Below are 21,898 nucleotides of genomic sequence, written 5' to 3'. Positions count from 1 at the left end.
TATAAGTTCATTTTAATAGGACAGGGAACTGAGATGTGACTGAGAGCCATAAGGAATTCTATATGCTCTAATACTCTGGAATGAAATTTTCATAGGTGAAGCTTAGATGACACAAACTTACACATCCTGAGACTTTAAAAAATATCTCAGTGAACTTACTGGAATTTTTCTCATCACCTAGGTCAGGTGTCCAGATCTCCTCTGTTGGCCCTAGGACACTGACTATTGGTGATTTTTAATAATGTTGGCAAAAACATAACTGGTCAAAAAAAGGCCTGTTAATATATATTACTAATACAAAGAGTTTCCTGAGATGATAAACAAGTAGAATTTATTTCTCATTTTTTTAATAATGAAATTTCATTCAAGATATCCTAAATACCATTCAAATCTTAATAGTGTGTATTTGCCGATTAAACATCATGCTGCCTTTTTTTTTTCATCCATAGAACAGGGACACAGAGATCCTGGTTTTCTCCTTCAGTTTGTACAGAACTGCTTTCCTAAGCAGGGCGTGCTGCACATAGTTTTGATGACTGAAGTAGGGTAGCAAGGCACTGCTTTTAATACATAACAACTAAAGGGGCAAAAAAGTTAAAATTACTTAGCTAAAGCCTTGTTGTATTTAAACGTACATTGAAATTAGATGATAGTGCTATACAAAAATATAGCTAACGTAAGGTTAATTAAATGTTCCAGTTTTTCTTGCTTGCTTGAGGACAGGAACACAGGAAATTGTCATCAGAAATTGTATAGTAGGTTTAGTCTGTAACTTTGTATCAAGTTAACTTCTCAAGGGCTGTATCCTGCTTTGTAAGTTTTAGCTCCCTCATCCCATTTCTCCCTTTTAACAATATTTATGATAAATGTAATCTTCAGGTCAATAATCTGAATCTTCCATTGGAGCTGCTAGTTTGGCTCATAAAAGGCAGTTCCTGGCTACCTAGTTTCTTCGTAAATATGAAGAAGAAAGCAAGCCCCCCTCTAGATTCCCCTATAACATTTTTAGTGTAGTCATAAAGAGAAGCTAACTGATTATTGGGGAAGGGGTTTACAAAGTAATACTTAGTTAACAATTATTTCACATTTTAGAGACATTTCATCTAGAAATCCTCCTTGAATCTGCTTCATCCCCAGAGTTATATGCCTCGTGTATATGTGCCCCCAGAGTTCACTTTACCTCTCACATCATGTGTTTGTCTATTTATTTACTTTCTGTTATATGTTAGGGATGATAACCTTCTACTTTCATTAATGGTACTTCAGGCCTAACACAGTATATGTCCAATACATTATCAAAGACATGGAATAAATGAGTGCATCAGCAAATGCAGTTGTGTTATTTGTATGCCACAGATTTAAGTCTGCTTTTGGTTTTGATGGGTAGTGTTTTAATAAACTTGAATTATAACTGACTTTTTAAAAAATTATACAGATACTTCGAAAGTGGACAAGCCTAAAGCAGATGAAGAAGGTGATGAAAATCAGGATGATAAAGACTATCATAGAAGTGACCCACAAATTGCTATCTGTCTAGATTGTTTACGAAATAATGGACAATCAGGAGACAATGTAGTCAAGGTGAGTGACAAGAATAGTTGTATTTTTAATGATCATTTTATAGTAAATACTTTTAAATTTGTTGATGAATTTTTTAATGCTTTATCTGTTTATTCCTAAAGTTTTTGTTAACATAATCCAGTAGAAAGTAGTTTTTTGACAGTCTTACAGATGGTTAAGCAATTGCTTATTCTAGGCAGGCTTTTCACCCCCAATCATCTTGTGCCAGTGACACCATCTAGTGGCTAATGCCGAGAATCACACCTCTTTTTCTCGTCAACCTTTCTACTTTGTTGAGAGTTCACAGGCATTGTTTATCTCTTATATGTGACAGCCAACTCAGGTTCAGGTACATAATTCCATGTTAAGCAAGGTTTTATTCATTGGCTTTTAATTTATCTCTTTATTTTATATTTCTACTTGTAATTCAATAAGCTTTCAATATCATGGCTAATATAGTTTATGAATAATACTGGTTTTAAAATAAACCAGTTCCTATAAAGTGAATGAACTTTTAAAGTCATCAAAGGCTCTGCATTACTTCCTGTAGAATTTCCATGTCTAATCCTGTTTCTTCTATGTCTACTGATTGCTTCATTCTTAAAAGATCTTTAGAACACTCTGTTTTTTATTGATATTTTGGGGGGAGGAATTTAAATGATATTACTTAAATAATGTTTCCTGATTTTTATTGCCAAAATTCTCATTATCAATGTTCACTACTTTAGATCTTAAATAGATATGTGTCACATTAACATACTTTGAGAATGTCTTCCTTTTTGTAGTTTATGTTTTTATTCATTATTGTCTATTTTCTTTTGCTTCCTCTGTAAATCTATAAATTGTCTTTGGTTTTTTGGGGGGTACCAGGTATTGAACTTACAACTTCATACTTGTCAGGCAGGCGTTTGTGTCACTGAGCTAAATCCCTCGCCCCTGTAAATGGTATGTGCAGTGGCATTTTCTTTCTAGGATACAAAATAATTTTTAATTGAAATTAAGCTTTCTCTGGATCTTAGGATAAAAAATATATATGAGCATGGTATTTCAGTGAGTATCTGTGCAAGTATTAGTGATGAGATAAGTAGAAAGAAAGAAACCAAGGAACTTGGTTAGGCTTTTCCACATACAATCACACACTTACAATGTAGTGAAATAATTGATTCCGTTAAGGGGTTTGGCTTACTGAGGCATCTTTAAGAAATGACCGCTGTGTCTGTTTATCCTTCTAGCCTTCTCTGTTGTTTTTCATGTTCCTGTGCAGCATCTTTCCCATTTTATGTTTTCGTCAGTTTTTATAACTTTCTCTCTTCTTGCCATCCACCACTGTAATTGCTTTTGGGGGGAGTTCTTCATAGAGATTGTGATCATCCTTTAGCTTTCTCCAGTTTGCTACCTGGTGGCAAAAGTTGAGTCAATTAAAAGGCCAAATATTTTCATAAGCAAATATGAAATCTGTTCCTCTGCATGATTTCTATTGTAAAAATTAAAATACTAAATTTTAGAAGTTCATCTTAAAAATTAACTGCCCCTGCTTTGGACTCTGACACTGTTGTTCCAGTTGGCTTTTTATCTGCTTGCTCTTTCCTTTAAAGACTCTTCTTTGTGTACCTCAGTTTATGAATTTAATTCTTGCTACAAACCGAATTGGACAAAAACCAAATCAAATTCAGTTTTTAGGTTTAATGTTGACCTTATGGGGAAACTTGATTCTGCTCTCATCCAATTCTGTTGGCAACCAGAATCATGGAAAAAATTAAATTCGTGAACCGAGGTACTACTTCTGCATTCTCAAGACAACTTTTTTTGGCTTAGAATGACTTTTGTACTATCCTGATTTTCATCTTCTCTCCCAGACCATTCCTACTTTGTCTCTATTAACTTAGCTTCTGATCTACTTGATACAGTATGTCCTAATGCTTTCTCCTATTCATTTTAGGAAATCTCTTTTTGGGGGGGACCCCCTTATCACTCTGCCATTTCTCCTAAGTTGAAGTATTCTGTCTCTACTTTTAAATACCCGTTGAAAATTTAACAACTATGTGTAAGGCAGATTCATATTCTACCCGGTTTAACTACAAATATTAATTTTCAGTTTTGACTACCATCCCTGAACCAGCTTGACTACCATCTTTGAACCATGCGAAAGTTCAAAACCTTGAAGTCATCCTTGACTTTCATTCTTTTACTTCCACCAGGCACTGATTCACAGTTTAGTGTTGATTATCCTTATGTCTAACTCTTTGGAAGTCATTTTTTAAGTGGTTTTTATACCCTTAACTTTTTGTTACTTGTGGCCATTTGTATAAGTATGGACAAGGCAGAGGATGAGGGTATAGATTATGACCAGTCACATAGTCAAATGGTAAATATTTTTGTCTCTGTAGGCCACATTTTTTCAATTGCAACTTTACAGTTTATTCACTATAGCCATACAACACCCATAAACAATGGTGAATGAATGATGTAGTTATGTTCCAGTAAAACTTTACTTGGGAAAATTATTAATCAGCCAGATCTGACCTGGGGGCATAGCCAAGATTTGCCAGATTTTTGCCTGCAGAATCAAATCTAAACAACTAGTCCTTTTCTTGGTAAGTTTTCCATTAAGCCCTCATTAAACTCCTATTCATCTGTGAATCCTCCTCTTGACAATGATTATTGTTTTATGTATAAGTTATACTTCATATCACTTATCTGACAATGGGTTGGTACCTATAATACATAAAGGCTTGTGCTGTACATATGTAAAGGACTTTAAAACTTTAAATCCATTTCTTTTTGGCATGTCCTTCACTTACCTTCTCACCATCCTATCCTTCTCTCCAGACCCAAGCAGAGATCCTTGTTCTTTGTGTTGTTTTTTCCAATTCAATGAATCTCTCTTCTGAAATTCTGTGGAACTTATCACTCAGGGTTCAGTTTATCTATTAAACATGTTCTTATGAAAGCTTGTCCCTGATACTGTCTTTTCTTTTTATGATAGGTATTTTTTCCTCAAAACTATATTATAAACCACTTAGAAGAAGAGACACTTGTCTGTGTTGCTTGGTAGGTTTCTCAGCCATCTCTTTCCTCTGGAGTGGCATATGTTTCTTACTGTTCTGGTGGGAGAGTCACATAGTTTAAGTAGTATACCTCTCTGTTCTTATGATAGCCAAAGTCAAGAATAGGATGTCGGTAAAATGAGTAAAATTACCCCCCAAAGTTTGCTTCTCAGTTAAAGCACAGCAGAAACCAAACAAAACCTGGCAATGTCCAAGAATCACGTTTTTCAGAGATATAATATTTAACTAGCTGTTTTCAAAACCTGTGAAGCATTTGATCAGTAAGATGATTCTTATGAAAACTAGAGCTTTGTGATCCTCTATTTTATTCTACCCCCCATTTTCCAGCTCTGTGGCAGCCTTGAAAAAATTAACAGTCTGCTTTCATATTGCAATCTTCAAGGCATTGAAAAGGTAGAAAAGAGATAAAAATCTTTCAAAGCCTCTTTGCCAAAGAATTGTTACTATTTGACCTGTTTGGTTGTTCCCTGAAAGATTCCACTTAGCAGACTGTCCACCATATAACTGATTTGACTTGGGAGCCTGTCCAGTAGAAAAAAAAGATTTATCTGTGGTTGGAAAGAAGAGGTATTTTTCAAAACAATTATAGGAAAATGTTTTAGCTTCAAGACTGTCTGAGGTATGGATAACATTTGAGGCAAATAGTAGAATAGCCAAAAAGCTTAAAAAACTGGTGACTGAGATGTCCATAGAAGCTTTACAAAGTGTTTACAGCCTCCTAAGAATCTAGAAGGATAAGTGAACACATAGAATAGCACATATGCTCAAGAAAGATGTGAGACTCCCCAGGCTTTCACTTTGAAGCTGACCTTGAAGCAGTGCACAGGAAGACCATAAAGAGCAGTCACCAGCATGTTTAAGTGTTAGAGGTGTGCTTCAAATATAGCTTCGTTGCATATATACCGAGAGACTCACTGGCTCTAAGCATATACAGAAATCTCTATGAATAATTAGCTAAGCTCTAGGTAAAAACTTGGGTGACTGCATATGTTAGAGACTATAGAAGTCATTAGAAGTATCATTAAACAAATAAACAACAACAAAACTACAGCAACCAGGAGATGGAGGAATCTAATTTCCAGCATTGCCACATTATTGGTAAATATCTAGTTTGCAACAAAATATTTGAGACATATTAATAAAATAAATTATGGCCCATACGCAGGGAAAGAAGCAACCAATAGAAACTGTCTCTGAGGACATTCAGACAATTCACTTAACCAGACATTATTTTAAGTCACCTATATATACAGAACTATAACTGTCTAAGCACTAAGAATTATTTTATAGAATCTAGAATATTAATAAAAAATAGAAATTGTTTTTAAAATATTCTGGAGTTGAAAACTACAGTGACAAAAATATCATACCTAAAACTCATCAACAGGTTTGAACCAAAGAGGAAGTACCTCAGATTTAGTTTGAGATTATCCAGTCTGAGGAACAAAAAGAAAAACAGAATGAAGAAAAATGAGCACGTCCTCAAGAGACTTGTAGAGCATTATCAAACTTATCAGCATAAACAGAATGGAAATTCCAAAACAGGGGAGAATGGAACAGAAAGTACATTTGAAAAAATAATGACCAAAAACTAATTTTGATTAAAAAACATTTAAATATCTAAGAAGCTTAACTTCTTATATATCCATGAAAAATCTGCGTTCAAGATGAAGGAGAAATTAAGACAGTCCCAGACAAATACAAAGTGAGGAACTGTCACTAGAAGGTCTCTCTAGAAAATATTGAGATGCTAAAGTCTAAATAAACGAAAGGGCACTAAAGCATAAGTAAAAGCCATCTGAAGAAATAAAAAGCATTAGTAAGTAAGTGCACAGCATTTTTGTAAAGGCTTTTTCTGCATCTATCGAGATGATCATGCATTTTTTTCTTCTGTTTATGTGGTATATTACATTTATTGTTTTCTATATTTTGAAACATCCTTGAAATCCTGAATGAAATCAACTTTGTCATGATACGCAATCTTTTTAATGATTTGTTTCATTCTCTTTGCAGCTTCTAGACCCATCAATAGATGAAGGAATAAAGAAAATATGGTCTATATATACTCATCATTATTAGACATAAAGAAGGATAATTTGAATCATAGGAAAATGGGTGGATGTTGAGAGCAAAATAATAAATTAAATGAATCAGATACAGAAAGTTAAATACTGCATGGGTTCTCTAATGTAAGAAACCCAAAATGTAAGTAACTTAAATAGCACAATAAAAGAGAGAGTGTAGGAAGCAGGGAGATGGGCTGTGTGGAAGGGTGGGTAGAGGGTCCATGGAAGAAGGGAGAAGAGATGGCAGGGGATAGGGTCAAAATGAGTGAGATGTGTGTATGTACCAGCTCCCCAAAATGAGTGTAATTATTGTGTGTCATTAATACATACATAATTTTTAAGAGGGATTTAAAAACTAGGCAGAGATTTTAAGTAGATGTTTCTTTAAAGATGATACACAATGGCCAAGAAGCATATGAGAAGATACTCAACATCACTAATCATCAGAGAAATGCAAATCAAAAAGATGATCAAAAATCCCTTACACCCACAATTATGACTGCTGTAGATTTTAAAAGAAATGGAAAATAACAGACATTGGTAAGGATATAAAAAAATTGAAACCCTGCTACTCTGTTGTTGAGATTTTAAAAAGGTGTGATCACTGTGAAAAGTATGAACGGCATTTCTTCAATATTAAAAATGCAATTATCATGAGTCACCACTACTGCCTCCAAGAATATATTGAAAAGAATTGAATGCAGGATCTTGAAGAACTATTTGAACACCCATGTTCCTAGCAGAATCATTTGTAACAGCCAACAAATGACACCCAAATGTCCATCAATGGATGAATGAAAATTCATATAATAGGACATCATTCAACCTTAAAAATGGAAAGAAATCCTGTCTCATTCTTTAATGTAAATAAACCTGAGGGCCATTATGCTAAGCAAAATATTTCATTCACAAAAGACAAATACTATATGATTCCATTATAAGGGATCTAAAGATCTAATCTAAAATTTGTATTAGTGCTTTTAGCCATGGTTTCTAAAGTGTAAAGTCTTAAAAAAGAAAAACTGTAAAACAGTTTTTTCATTAATACAGATGAAAAAATCTTAAAAATGCATTTAGCAGCATAAAAAACAGATTATAATACCATTAGCAAGGTTAATTCAATTTAAGAAAAATCGGTTAACGTTAATAAAATCAAAGGGTGAAAAATACATGGTAATCTCAACTAAAGAAAGAGAAAGCATTTAATAAAATCCAACACCCTTTCCTTTTAGAATGCTTTAAAAACTTGGAAATTAAAAGGGAACTTTCTTAAATGAATAAAGGATTTCTGTGAAAAACCTTGAGCTGTTGTCATGATGAAGGGTGAAAGACTGAAAATTTCCTCCTGCAATCAAGAATAAACCAGTTTTTGTTCTAATCATTTCTACTCCATGTTGCGCTGAATAGTGTAATTATGGCAATTAAGCAAGAAAAATACCTAGATTGTAAAATGTACCTAGATTGCAGATGGTATAATTGTATATAGAACCCTCATGAGGATCCACAGAAAAACTGATAGTTAATAAATTTCAGCAAGGCTGAAGTATGCAAATCAATATAAAGGGTCAAGAGTTAGGAATGAACAAATCAAAAATGAAATTCAGACAACTCCATCTTTTTAAATTAAATTTATTAGTACATTTCAGGTATACTTAATGATCACATTCATCATAGGGAATTTGTACCTGTACATCATGTATCTTGATTCTTTTCCTTCCATTTCCCTTCCATCCCTTCAACCCTTTTCCTCTCTCTTATTTACAAAAACTTACTTTCCAGCTTTTCCTTCCTTTCTTCTTTTCTTTGCCTATTCTTCTTTTCCTTTCTCCCCCTCCCTAGCCTTCCCATTTGAACATTTTCTTAACTATTTCACTCTATTATACATTTTGGTCTTTATACTTTGGGTTTCTCACAACTGAGAAACTATGGTGTTTACATGTGTGTCCAATTTACTTCACTGAAGGGTATGTTCTCAAGGTATATCCATTTAGCTAGAAATGGGTCAAGCTTATCCTTCTTCATGAGTGAATACTCCATTGTATAAAAAAAGCACATCTTTATCAAGTCATCAGGTGATGGGCATTTGGGCTGTTTCCAAGATTTAGCTAATACAAACTGTGCTGCTATAAATATGGTGTCCATATGTTGCCATAGGCTGACACTTTTAATTTGTTGGAAAAGATACCAAGAAGGGAAATACCTGGGTCAAATAGAACCTCTGGTTTTAGTTTCTTGAAGAATCTACACATTGATTTCTGTAGTAGTTACACCAGTCTATACACTCCAACCAAAAGTGGCAAAGGGTTCCTTTTACTCGACAGCCCCACCAGCATTTCTTGATAATAGCCATTTTTTCTGGAATTAGTTGAATCTCAAAATTTTTAAACTTGCTTCTCAAATAACCAGAAATGTTGAATATTTTTTCATATATTTATTTGCTGTTTGTATTTCTTTATCTGAGAAGTGTAGTCATTTCAGATACCCATTTTTGGATTGTATCTTTTAATTTGGGGGATCTGACTTTTCTTTATATATATATCTCTCAGATATTAGTTCTTTAAGGAACAGCTGTTAAAATCTTTTCCCACTCTATGTATTGTCTTTTCACTCTGTTGGTGGTTTCTCTTGCTACGCATAAAGCTTTTTAATAAGATGAGATCCCAATAGTTGGTTCTTTGTGATAGTTCCTATGCAATTGGGATTATGTTCATAAAGTCTTTGCTTACACTTTGTTTTCAGGAGTTTTATTTTATGTTCTAAGCAGATTTAGTGTTTCTTTCTAGGATTTAGATCTTTGATTCATTTCTGTTTTAGTCTACTGCATAGTGAAAGATAGGAGTCTAGTTTTAATCCTCAGCATGTGGAAAACCAGTTTTTCCGGCACCATTTACTAAAAAGACTGCCTTTCTTCCAGTGAAGGTGAAAGCTTATCCTTTGTAAAGGATAAGCTGATTTACTGTGTCCGGTTGTTTCTGTGTCTTCTAAACTGTCCCATTGATCTTCAAGTCTTGGAGGGGAGGGTTTACCAGTGTTATGCTGTTTTTATCACTGTCACTATGTAGTATAATTTTAAGTGCGGGATTGTAATGTCAACTTGCTTTACCTTTGTTTCCCAGAATTGCCTGAACTATTCTAGGTTCCAAAGGAGTTTTAGGATTGTTTTCTCTAATTCTGTGAGATACACTGGTGGAGTTTTGATAAGGATTGCATTAAATTCATGTAACAAATTTGAGTATGAACATTTTTACTACATTGGTTCTTCTTACCCAAGAACAAGGGCTGTCTTTCCATTTTCTGATATCTTCTTCAGTCTCCTTCTTCTGGATATTGGAGTTTTCAACATAGAGCTCTTTCATTAACTTCATTAGGTTGATTCCTAAGTATTCTGGTTTTTTGGATGCTATTGTGAAAGATGTCGTTTCCCTGATTTCTCTTTCAGTGGGCTTGTTATTCATGTACAAAAGGGCTATTGAATTTTGAGTGTTGACTTTGTATCCAACTGTGCTACTGAACTTGGTTATTAAATCTTGAAGCCTTTTGGTGGAGTTTTTGGGGTCTACTATGTAGAGTATCAAGTCATTCATGAATAATGATAATTTAACTTCTTCCTTTCCTATCATTGTTACTTTTATTTCTTTTTCTTGTCTAATTGCTGTGGCTAATGTTTCCAGAAATATATTAAATAAGAATAATGCTAATGGAATCCTTATTATGTTCCTGATTTTAGAGTGAAAGCTTTCAGTTTTTTTTTTCATTTAGTATGATGTTAGCTTTTGGTTTGTTATAGATGTCTTTTGTCAAACTGAGGTAAAAACAATCTCTTCCAATTTTGGATGGGATTTTATCAGGAATGGGCATTGGACTTTGTCCTTTTTTTTTTTTCATTATTGATGAACATAAGGTTTTTGTCTTGCCTCTGTTAATAATGGTGTATTACATTTACTGATTTGCATATGTTGAGCCAGTCATGCATCTCTGGGATGAATCCTACTTGGTCCTGATGTATAATTCTGTTGATGATTTGCTGCATTCTGTTTGCCAGTATCTTAATGAGGATATTTCCATTTATGTTCTTCAGGGAGTTTGGCCTAAAGTTATCTCTTAGTTGGGTCCTTCTCTGCCTGTGGTATCAGTGTAATGTTCATTTCCAGAAATGAATTTAGGAGTATTGCTTCTCTTTCAGTTTCACTAAAGAGTTTGAGAAGTAATAGCATTAAGTCTTCTCTAAATGTCTTATGTAATTCAGCAGGGCATCCATCAGGACCAAGGCTTTTCTTTGTTTTTTAGGGGTTTTATTTACAGTTTTAATTTCATTGATTTAGACTAGTTTATTTAGAATTTTGATTCAGCTTTGGTAATTTATACATATCTAGGAACTGTCCATTTCTTTCTCATTTTCCAACTTATTAAAATATAGATTCTAGAGTTAAAGATTGGCTAAGAGTTTTTCAGTTTTATTTAATCTTTCAAAGAAACAACTTTTCAGTTCATTGATTCTTTGTATTATTTTTTAGTCTCTATTGCATTAATTTCTGCTCTGATCTTTATAATTATGCTTGAATTACCGTTCTTTTGCTAGAAGCTTGAGGTTCAACACTAAGTTTTTTATTTGAGCTTAGTCTGTTTTCCTGATACAGGGGTTCACTGCTATAAATATCCCTTGTGGGACTGCTTTCATTGTATCCTGTAAGTCCCAGTATGTAGTATTAGCATTATTCTTTAGTTCTAGAATCTGTCTAATTTCTTTAATTTCATCTGTGACCCATTGGTTGTTCAGAAGGGTGTTATTTAATTTCCATGTGTTGATGAAGTTCTTGCAGTTTCTTTTGCCATTGATTTCCTCTTTCATTACACTGTTATCTGGTAGTATGTATGAGATAAGTTCAGTTGCTTTGCATTTACTTAAGCACATTCTGTGAGCTAGTACATGTTCTGTTTTGGAAAATATCCTGTGTACAGTTGAGAAGAATGTATATTCTGATGTTACAGGGTGGAACACTAGACATCTACTAAGTCCATTTTTTCCAAAAGTTTGGTTTAGTTCTAATATTTCATTGTTATTTTTTATCTAGTTGATGTGTCTGTGGCAGTAGTGTACTGAGGTCCTCAATTACAATTGTTAGTGCTTTTTGATTTTTCATGTCTTAATATTTGTTTTATATATTTGGGTGCACTTGTATTTGGTATGTATTTATGATTTCGATCTCTTCCTCTTGGGTTGTTCTTTTTTAAAGGATGTAGGGACCTTCTTTGTCTCTTTTAATCAGTCTTAACTTAAAATCCACTTTGTTTTCACATAGAATGGCTATGCCTGCTTTTTTCTGCGTTCCTATCACTGTCACATGGAGTATTGTTTTCCATCCCTTGACTTTCAGTATGAATTTCTTTTTGAATGAAGTGTGTTTCTTATGTACAGCACATTGGATCTTGCTTCTTGATCCATTTTGCCAGTCTCTTTCTTTTGATTGGCAAATTGAGACCATTAACATTGATGGTATGACTGATACGTATTGACTTATCCTTGTCATGTTATTTTCCTGTTGTTGGCTTCCCTTTTTAACCCCGATTAATTGTTTGGTTTTCCTGGTAAATTCCTTCTGGTGGGATTCATGGAGTTGTAGTCCTGTTATCTCTTTTTAGAATGTTCTTCAAAACATTTTAGAGTGGTGGTTTGATGTTTATGAATTTCCTCAAGTATTCTTTGCTATGGATGTCTCTTTATTTCTCTATCAATTTTGAAAGATAGTTTTTCAGGGTACACCAATCTGGGTTGGAGGTTGTTTTCTTTTAGGACTTGAAATACTTCACTCCAAGCTCTCCTTGACTTTAGGGTTTGTGGCGACAAGTCTGCTGTGTTGGGCTTTCCTTAACAGGTGATCTGTTGGAGTTTTTTCTAACAGCTTTCAATATTGTGTTCAACAATATTGTGTTGCATTCCTGGAATCTTGACTATTATATGCCTTGCTATAGATTTTTTTGATCGTGGCTAATTGGAGTTCTATATGTCTCATTTATCTGCTTGTCAAATTCTTTTTCCCTGCTTGGGAAATTTTCTGTTCTGACTTCTTTGAACAAGCTTTTTATGTCATTTACATTATCTCCTGCTTTTTCGTTGACTGATTAGACTTACCTCGTTCTTCTTTGCCTCACTTAGCAGCTGATGGACTGATTTCTTGTGCTCTCTTGCTATTTTTAAGAAATCTTTCTTTCCATGATGGCTAACCGTAGTCTTGTCTTCTGTATCTGAGATTCTGTCCTCACATTGGCTCCTTCTGCTGTCTATACATTCAGTGGAATTTTTAATCTGTATAATCTCTTTAAATCCATTTCTTTCCTATATTGGGTGTTTATGGTGTCCACCATTTTCGTAAGCTTCTTTATTATTTTATTTTTTACCTGTGTTGCTCTGGAGTCACTAAGCTTGTCTTTCATTGTGATCTCCATTTCTGCAGTTATCTGAGAAATTGTTTCTGATTTGATACTTTCCGGAGCCTCGTGTACTTGCTTCCTTACTTCTCTGTTACCACTTCAGAGAGTCCAGGCTGGTCACTTTCAGTTTGTTTCACTTCATTTTTTCCTGGGTTTGCCTTTGATGAGCTGAAAGTCTGAGGTTGAATGTTGTTTAAATATCTTTTTTTTTTTTTTTAGTTTAGTTCCTAGTTTGATGCTGAGAAATCACCTATGTCAAGCAAGTTTATTGATAGTATTTAGAACCCTTAGGAAATGACTGTCTTAGAGGTGTCTTCCAGGTGTAGTTGTCTTTTGGATTTTTTTTTCGAACCAGGGATGGAACGCACGACCTTGCGCTTGCCAGGCAAGCACTTATGCCACTGAGCTAAATCCCCAGCTGTCTTTTGGATTTTGAATCTGTTGCAAGATCCTATCTCTTCAATTAATTGGAGATGAGAAGTTATTATCTAGCTGGCCCAGCCTCTGGTTCTTAGGCACTAGCCTGTAGTGCTTTTTATGACCCTTTGGTAGTCTTAGTATTGGTGTACCAGGAAGAACAATTGGTTAGGACAATTAAGTGACTTGAGTTAAAGTGATATAATCAGCAATAACTATACCATCAAACTCAGCCTAGAAAATGACAAACTGAAGTAAGTATTAATTTGTCACCTTTACTATATGAACTAGATTTGTGCTTATATAGCAAAATCTAAAATGAACCAGAAAATTTTATGCAGTAAATAAGCCCTCAATATAGCAATTTTACCCTCGGGGAGAAAATTTAAAAGGGGCTAATGGGTACAAAACAGAAATAGAAGAGATTAGAAAGAAGACCAGAGGACAAAGGAAGATCATAAAAGCTTCGGGAAATTGGTGAAGAAGATAAAGAGAAGAAAGAAATAAAAAACAAGAACACAGCAACAACAAAAACTGGAAACGATGTTGTCACTCATAAAACGAGCAATCAAGAAAAAACAAACAAAAAAAACAGCAAGAAGAGAGAAAGAAAATAAGAAACAGTTCCACTTCAAGGTGTGTCTCTGCTGTCACTGACACACAACATGGCAGACAGAGGCCAGATCCGATTTGATTATTCCCAGCAAACCAGTTGTAGCTTTTCAGTGGAATACTGGGTAATCCCTGCAAACCCACACCTTTAATTCACTAAATTTCAGGCTGGTTTCTGTTCATGAGGCTGTTCATGAGGATGTCTGACCCCTAGTAACTCACCAGCCACTGCAGTCCGTTGTATCTGCTGCTCTGTTCCACTGGTGCATTTCTTTGTGGAGGCCTCTGGGGTCACCAGTAATAACTGTGTGTCTGAAGTTTCCAGCCACACCTCCCATGAAATGAGTCCAGGCTCACAGAGAAAGCAGCACCTAACACTGCCGCCTTCTTTGTTGAAGTCTCTTTCTTTGCTTTCCCTATGGGCCTCAGTTCTTGCTTTCGATCCTTCCTGGGTCCTGAAGACCCACCACCCTCTTTCTTCTCCTCATGTTGCTATATTTCAGTGTGAAGCTCTTTCTCTGTTGCTCACCACTCTGCCATCTTCACAGAAGTAAGAATTCCATTTTCAAAATAGCATCAAAAAGAATAAAATACTTAGAAATGTCTTTAACCAAAGAAATAAGAAACTTGCATAATGAAAACTGTAAAACATGGCTAGAATAAATTGAACCCCTAATAAATGGAAGGCTATCACATACCTATGGATTAGAAGACTGTATTGTTGAGATGGCGGTGTATTACAAATTGCTCTACAGATCCTGTAAAAACTAACAGAATTCTTTCTTACTGCCTTTTTTTTTTGCAGAAATGATAAACTAATCTGAAAAGTCACATGAAAACTGAAGTGATACAAAATAATCTCTAGAAAAAAGAAAGTTTAAAGACCCAATTTCAAAACTATCATGATAAAACTAGTATGATGTTTTACATAAAGACTTATAAACATAGAGATAAAAGAAATGGAATTGAGAGTTAAAAATAAACCCATACAACTACGGTAAATTTATTTTTTCCATTGGGACCAGGAAATTCAAAGGAAAAAAACAATCATTTAAGGAATGGCTATTGAACAACTGAAAATCTATAAAAGAATTTATCTCACACTAAATATAAAAATACAAAATGAATCAAATATGTAGAGGTTTTTAATGTTCTTGCAAAAAAACATAAGGGAAAATCTCATTACTTGAATTTGGTGGTGAATTCTTAAAAATGACTCATAGTATACATTCAGCAAAGTAAAAAATTAGATAAATTCGATTACATCAACATTAAAAACTTTTGTCCTTTAAAAAACATGATTAAGCAAGTAGTAGAACCTATAGAAGAGAGAAAATATTTGTGATTCACATGTATGGTAAGCATTTAGTGTCTGAATACAAAGTAGATACACAGAAATGTGTATACACTTTAATAGTTTTCCATACTAATAAATGTCTAGAAGCTAATAGCTGTCACTGTGAGCACCTCTGTAATTGTAGAGGCTGAAGATAACTTGTATTTATCTCATAATGTCTCAATAAATTTAGTGCTAAATATTTATACATTCTTTTATTGATGTATATGTTTTTGTCACTTTTATGTAAAAATGCTTATAAATCTACAATAAAAAGAAAACTTAATTTTTAAAATAGACTAGGATTTGAGTTACTTCTCTGAAGTGCATGAAAGTAACCAATGAGCACATGAAAAGATGTTAAATACCCTTAGTCACTACAACTGCAAATTAAAACTATAATGAGATACTGTTTTGTACCTACTAGTATGGGAATAATTATTTTGGAAGGAGAACAGTGAACTGGCATGGATGGGTTCCTTTGGAGAAATTGGAATTGTCATACATTGGTGAAATGGTGCCACCATTTTGGGAAAAAGTTTAGCAGTTCCTCAAAAAGTTAAGCAGAAAAGTTATGACCTAGCAGTTCTAAATATCTGTTCATACATCAGAGAAATAAAAAATTAAGTCATGTATACCTATGTTCAACACAGAATTACTCATAATAGCACAAATGTAAAAACACATGTTCTTCAGCAGATGAATTGTTAAAATTTGATATATCTACTTATTGCAATATTCAACCATAAACTGAAATACAGTATAAATACATATATTAACACTACAACATGGTTTAGCTTTTCAAAACATCAGGCTAAATAGAAGACAGACACAAAAGACCACATACTACATGAGTCCATTTTTATGAAATCCTAAAGTCAGTAATTTCATAGAGACAGTAGCTAAGCAGTTGTCAGAAGCCAAGGGAAGGGAAGAATGCAGAGTAACTGCACATAGATAAGGTATTTCTAAGGAGACGATAAAAATATTTTGAAATCCAGTAATGCTAATGTCTGAAGAACTTTGCTAACGTTATCAAAATTACTGCATTATAAATATGTGGTGACTTTTATGATACTTACATTTCAATTTTAGAAGTCAGTATCAAGCTTTTCAGCTAGTTTGACTGGTGGAGATACAAAACAACATTCTGAAATGAGATTAAATACATTGGCATGGGATGTGATTTTTTTTCAGAAACAAAGTATCAACAATTATTATCTATGACCAGAATTTTTTTGAGTTGTCTTCTAGAACTGGAAATCTATCTAATCTGAAGTAAGAACCAGTATGTAATTTCAGATTTAGTCTTTTAACTCTTCAAAAACAAAAAGTTAGTTAAAAGATTAAATAAAAAATCTTCCATGGTAACCAGTTTAGAAGCCAAAAGAAATTTTTTTGATTCATTTCCTGGTCACAGTGGGAAGGAACAGGACAGAAAGCAAAAGTGTATTGTGCCATGGAGAGGGAGGTAACATTCTTGAAACATAAAAAATCTTTTCCATATTATTTTTCCTGAAATAAGTAGATATTTATAAAATATCTATCCCCTCTGGACAGCTGAGCATGGTTGGGCTAGATACTCCTGCACCATAACAGTCTTCCCTCAGGACCCAGTGTGTGGCAGGAATATTTCCATTTCCACGTGTCAAAAAAGGAAAATGGTGGGCAAATTTGTCATTGCCCCTCTTAAAAGGTGTGGTCACTTTTCAGACATCTGTACATTCCTCAGTGTGCCTAGCTTGTAAACAGAGCAGTCATTTTGGTATCATTTCAGAGTGTTCTTGGACAAAGTACTTGGTCATTATATTCTTGTTTTCTAAGGATTCATAAGTCAAATTTTAAACAATCCAAACTGAAATTTTGTTGGATTGATGTCAAACTTTATTAAACTATAAATTTTAGAAACAAGCTTTTGCCTTGTTAAAAATGTTCTCTTAACTCTTAACGACATCTCTGTACTTACTAGTAAGTACTAAAAGTTATGAGAAGTGATACTGATTTCACTTCTTTAGATTTTTCTGCAACTGAAACTAGACTTAAAAGAGTCTTCCAGTACCCTGATGTTTCTGTGGCTTTACTGGGATTTGTAAAAATGTACAAGTGATTATGTCTGAGCTACTTGAATCAGAAAGAAAATACATAGAAAAGATTACAGTTGAGATGGTCTGCACAGATATGATGGTTGTACATGTACATCCCTTGGTTTATGCTGTCTGGAGTATATCTTCCCATTTGAAATGAGAATGTGTTTTGCTTTAGATATAATTTTTAACTTGCTTTATTTTGATGGATACTTTACTATTTGAATTACAACCAAGTGTCATTTGTGGATTTGTTTCTGTCTTTGCCAGGATATATATTTGTTACACATTTGCTAGAAAATAAACATTAATTAAATAGTTATATATTTTACATATTGAATTTAGGACTACTAAGATGTTTTTCCATATGTGGGCACATTGGCTGTATATTTAAAAGAGTAATACTTTGTATCTTTAAGATCAGTTAAGATAGCTTTTCAGGTTTAATAATAATTTTGTTTCACACATTGGTTCATAGGTTCACCATTTTTACAAAGTTACCTTGTCTCATCTTTAGTTTGAGTGTCCATTCTGGATTGATTCTTACATTTTAGCGAAGCTCAGACTTAAAAGTATTCACTAATACTGCTTTCACATCTTACAAATAAGACACAGCAAGGCACACAGAAACTTGTTTTTTCTAGTAAAGTTCTGCTACAGTCCCACAGAGAGCATGACTTTCCCCAATCCAAACTCCACACTAAAACTTGTACTTGCTGAGGTGGGTTGTGGGTTTCTCTGAATTGCATTCTAGGGCTCCTCAGTCACATTTGAACTCACTTCTCTGTTTTATTTAAAAATCATGTCATCATGTTTTTTACAATGTTCTTAATGCCTGAAGTAATATAATACTTATGTTTTTCTTACCTTTTGTTATTTCTGTTTAATATTTTCCTTACAAAAATGTCTTAGAAATGAATACGTTGTCTGTTTTCCAGGGTTTTCTTAGAATACCTGATAATGCCTGCTTAAAGCATGTGGTATAAGTGTCCTAGAATTAGAAACATTTTTGCTTACAAGTACTACAGATCTGTAAATTGAAAGTCTCACAACCCATTTTGAAAGTACTTAAAGTGGTAGTGAAAATGGTACCTCAAGTTTCATTAAAGATAAAGTAGAATATCTTAACCAGTTATCTTTATTTCCTTTAGGGTCTAATGAAGAAATTCATTCGATGTTCTACACGTGTAACTGTGGGAACTATTAAAAAATTTCTAAGTTTAAAACTAAAACTTCCAAGTTCTTATGAGGTAAGGTAAATACTATCTAACCATCATTTTGGTAATTCTAACCTGAAGTTCTAACAAAGAAAAATTAACTGATAAACTAGAATATATTCAAATTAATTCTCTTGGAAACTTATGTTTTTTATGTTAAAATTCAATTTTTAGAATATAACATTCCATTTATATATTTCCAACTTAATATATACTGAGTAAATCATGATAGTATCTTGTAATTAGAGAAGATATTTAAAGAGCTTAACATTAAGTTCTCAATAAATATACTAATTTTTTTCCTTTTAATATCAACATACTTTAGGATATATCATTTGTTAATCTGAGACCTTTACATTATTAATAGTTTTTATAGACTTCTTCAGAATTTAAACATTACCTTTTTAAGGATTTCACAGATAATGTTCAATTAGTTCCATTTTTGCAAAGTTGATATTGTTTAGCAGGTTGAACCAACATATTACATCTTCATAAATATATTTTACTCTTTTATTATAGGAGAGGCAAATTACTCTGACACTGATTACAAGATAGCTTATAATGTATACAAGGTTCAGAGAATATTTATGATCTAAGGGTATGGATATAACATAGTGAAGAATATCACTACCTATTCTGCCCAAGTAGCAATTTTACAGCTTTTATTAATTTTTCCTTCCACTTTTCCTAAAACCTAAAGACCAGGCTAGCTTCCTGTACAAACAAAGACATTAAAGGGATCATAATTTTTCTGGCTTATTTGTAGTAATGTTTATATCATAAGCAGTCATCATAGGAGAAATAAAATGATTATATTTGAACATAGGCATTTACAGGTATGAAGTCTGTATTTTAAGGAAGCAGCCGATCCTGAACTTACAAGTTTCTCTCAGATGACTAGTTAGTCTGGGTTAAAATGTTTCCTTGTGATTTGGTCCTACAAATACAAAAAATACCCAGCAACATCCACTTTATTTTAGAGAAAAAAATTACAAAATTTAAATGTTAGAACCTAATGAACAGTAAGGTAAAAGATAATAGTTTAAAGGTAGACAGTAAAATTGTTTTTATGATTAGATTTTGCTGCTTGTTTTTTTTAATGAAATACCACGTACAATTTTATTTCTTTATTTTTAAGTCTACTTTATTGAGTTTCCATCTTCTAAAGTTTTTAGGAATTTGTTAGAGCTAAGAGAACTGTTACTCTTAGTCTTCTGGCATGTATTTTATTGCTGTATAGATCAAGATAGAAGGAGAAGAGATTCTATCTACTGTTCATTCATTACATATTCCAGTCAAAGGACTTTCCTGCTTTTTTTTTTTTTCTTTAGGAAGATCGATTGGTCTCTGATTATTTGGTTGCCCAGCCTATAGGAGGTGATTTAATAAAATACCTGACAGCTAAAACTTCTGTGACAGCCTTGCTAAATGGAACAAGATAGTTAAGTTGTTAAATGACAATAGGAGACATATACTTGATTACTAATTCCATCTTAAGTAACTCCCTTTACTTCTTTGCATATTCATTTATTTTATAAGCAAAATAAAGAAAAGAAAGTTCTCTACTTTGTTCTTTTGAGAGAGAATGAAATTTGCTGAACATGGTAGTACGTGCCTATAATCCTAGCACTTGAGAGACTGAGGCAGAATGATTGCGATTTCAAGGTCAGCCTTGGCAGCTTAGTGAGAACCTATCAAGAAAGACAGAGTGGCAGAGAGAGAGAGAGAGAGAGAGAATAAAATCACATCTAAAAGACATTTCAAAGTTCATGTAAGTCAGCACAGTTTAATAACTCAGTAATGTGGTTTCGTACGTCTACTACAATTACTCACTTTAGACTTAAGTTCTCAAAGTCTTTGTCTAGCAAGACACAGCTATTTAACACACATTCTTTTTCTTCCCCTCCATACTTCAAATGAAATCCTACCAGTTGCTTTCAATAGCTAGAGGCTGCAATGGTACTTTATTTATAGCAGTTTATGGTAAATATTCAATTATGCCTTACTCAATTAATGAACTGTAGCCAGAGTTCCTGTGGCCTCTCCTAGGATATGGGGGTTGTTTAGCTCCTGCAACTAGAGCAGATGTGAACATTTATAAGTACAACCCTTTAGTGATATTCTGTATGAGGTGAGAAGAGTGTTGTACACATACATTACCAGCCAAGCACTGGAGAGAAGCAGACACAGATTTGTGCCAGGGAACTAAGTGTGGAAAACTTAGCCACCAAAAATTACTAGAAAACTTTATATACCTGAAATTCCCTATAAATTACTGTATTCATATTGGTCACCTCTTTTGAATTCAAACTAATGAGAAGAAAGTAACCCTTTTCAATCTTGGGCAGTTAAAAAGATTCTGACTGGTAAGTCAGAAGCCAGAAGAATGATGAGGAACGGTGAGCTTGGTACACTTTCTTGTCATCAGTAAAGAGCAATCACAAAAATGTGTTTAAAGGTTTAGGTTACATAGAGATACGAACTAAGGAAGTTTACATTGCATTTATAAATGAGGTGTGTAAACTTGAGACAGTAGATATGTGTTATGGAGCAAGATAAACTGCTTGACCTGGTTAATATTCTGTGAGAAATAAAAGTATTTTAAATAAAGTATTCAGTATTCTTTTACCTAATAATGCTTCTATAGTTACAACTATGTAGATACTTGAAATGTGAAAAATATGTAACATACTTACACATTCAGAATTATTTATGTTAACATATCTGTAATTATTCTTTTTAAAGTTGGATGTACTGTGCAATGGTGAAATTATGGGAAAGGATCATACTATGGAATTCATCTATATGACAAGATGGCGACTAAGAGGAGAAAACGTAAATTACTTTTATATTTACCTATGTGCATATTTATTATGTTATTTAAATTGAATGATATTACTTAGCAACTGAAAAAAAAGTACTTGGGAAGAAAAACTGGTTTCTTGTGTTTCTCCCAGCACTCTAAATTTGATCCAAGTATAAAACCAGTGTCTGTTAAATACGAGGTTTTTTTAAGGTGAGTTTAAACTCTATTGAAAGATGTTTAGGAGTCTGCTAACTTCACACTAAGTGACACATACTTTTTAAAGCCCAGTAACTTATAGGAACC

General features: G+C 33.5%; 1 protein-coding gene across 5 annotated transcripts in view; it reads left to right on the top strand.

The window, feature by feature from the left end:
* Positions 1-21,898, top strand: part of Pcgf5 (polycomb group ring finger 5) — a 116,098-nt gene that overhangs the window by 76,412 nt on the left and 17,788 nt on the right. For all 5 annotated transcript variants that reach the window (XR_010044253.1, XM_063239427.1, XM_063239428.1 and 2 more), the window contains exons 6-8: positions 1,436-1,581; positions 18,724-18,822; positions 21,535-21,624. Coding sequence is in view for 4 of the 5 variants with exons in the window: in XM_063239427.1 (XP_063095497.1) it covers positions 1,436-1,581; positions 18,724-18,822; positions 21,535-21,624 (335 nt within the window). In the remaining variant the exon portion in view is untranslated. The remainder of the gene's footprint in view (positions 1-1,435; positions 1,582-18,723; positions 18,823-21,534; positions 21,625-21,898) is intronic.

Source organism: Cavia porcellus, unplaced genomic scaffold (genome assembly GCF_034190915.1).
Source record: "Cavia porcellus strain 051 isolate PalLab524CR breed Dunkin Hartley unplaced genomic scaffold, mCavPor4.1 scaffold_28, whole genome shotgun sequence".
In the NCBI taxonomy this organism is placed as follows: Eukaryota; Metazoa; Chordata; class Mammalia; order Rodentia; family Caviidae; genus Cavia; species Cavia porcellus.
This window is presented reverse-complemented; position numbering and strand designations above follow the sequence as displayed.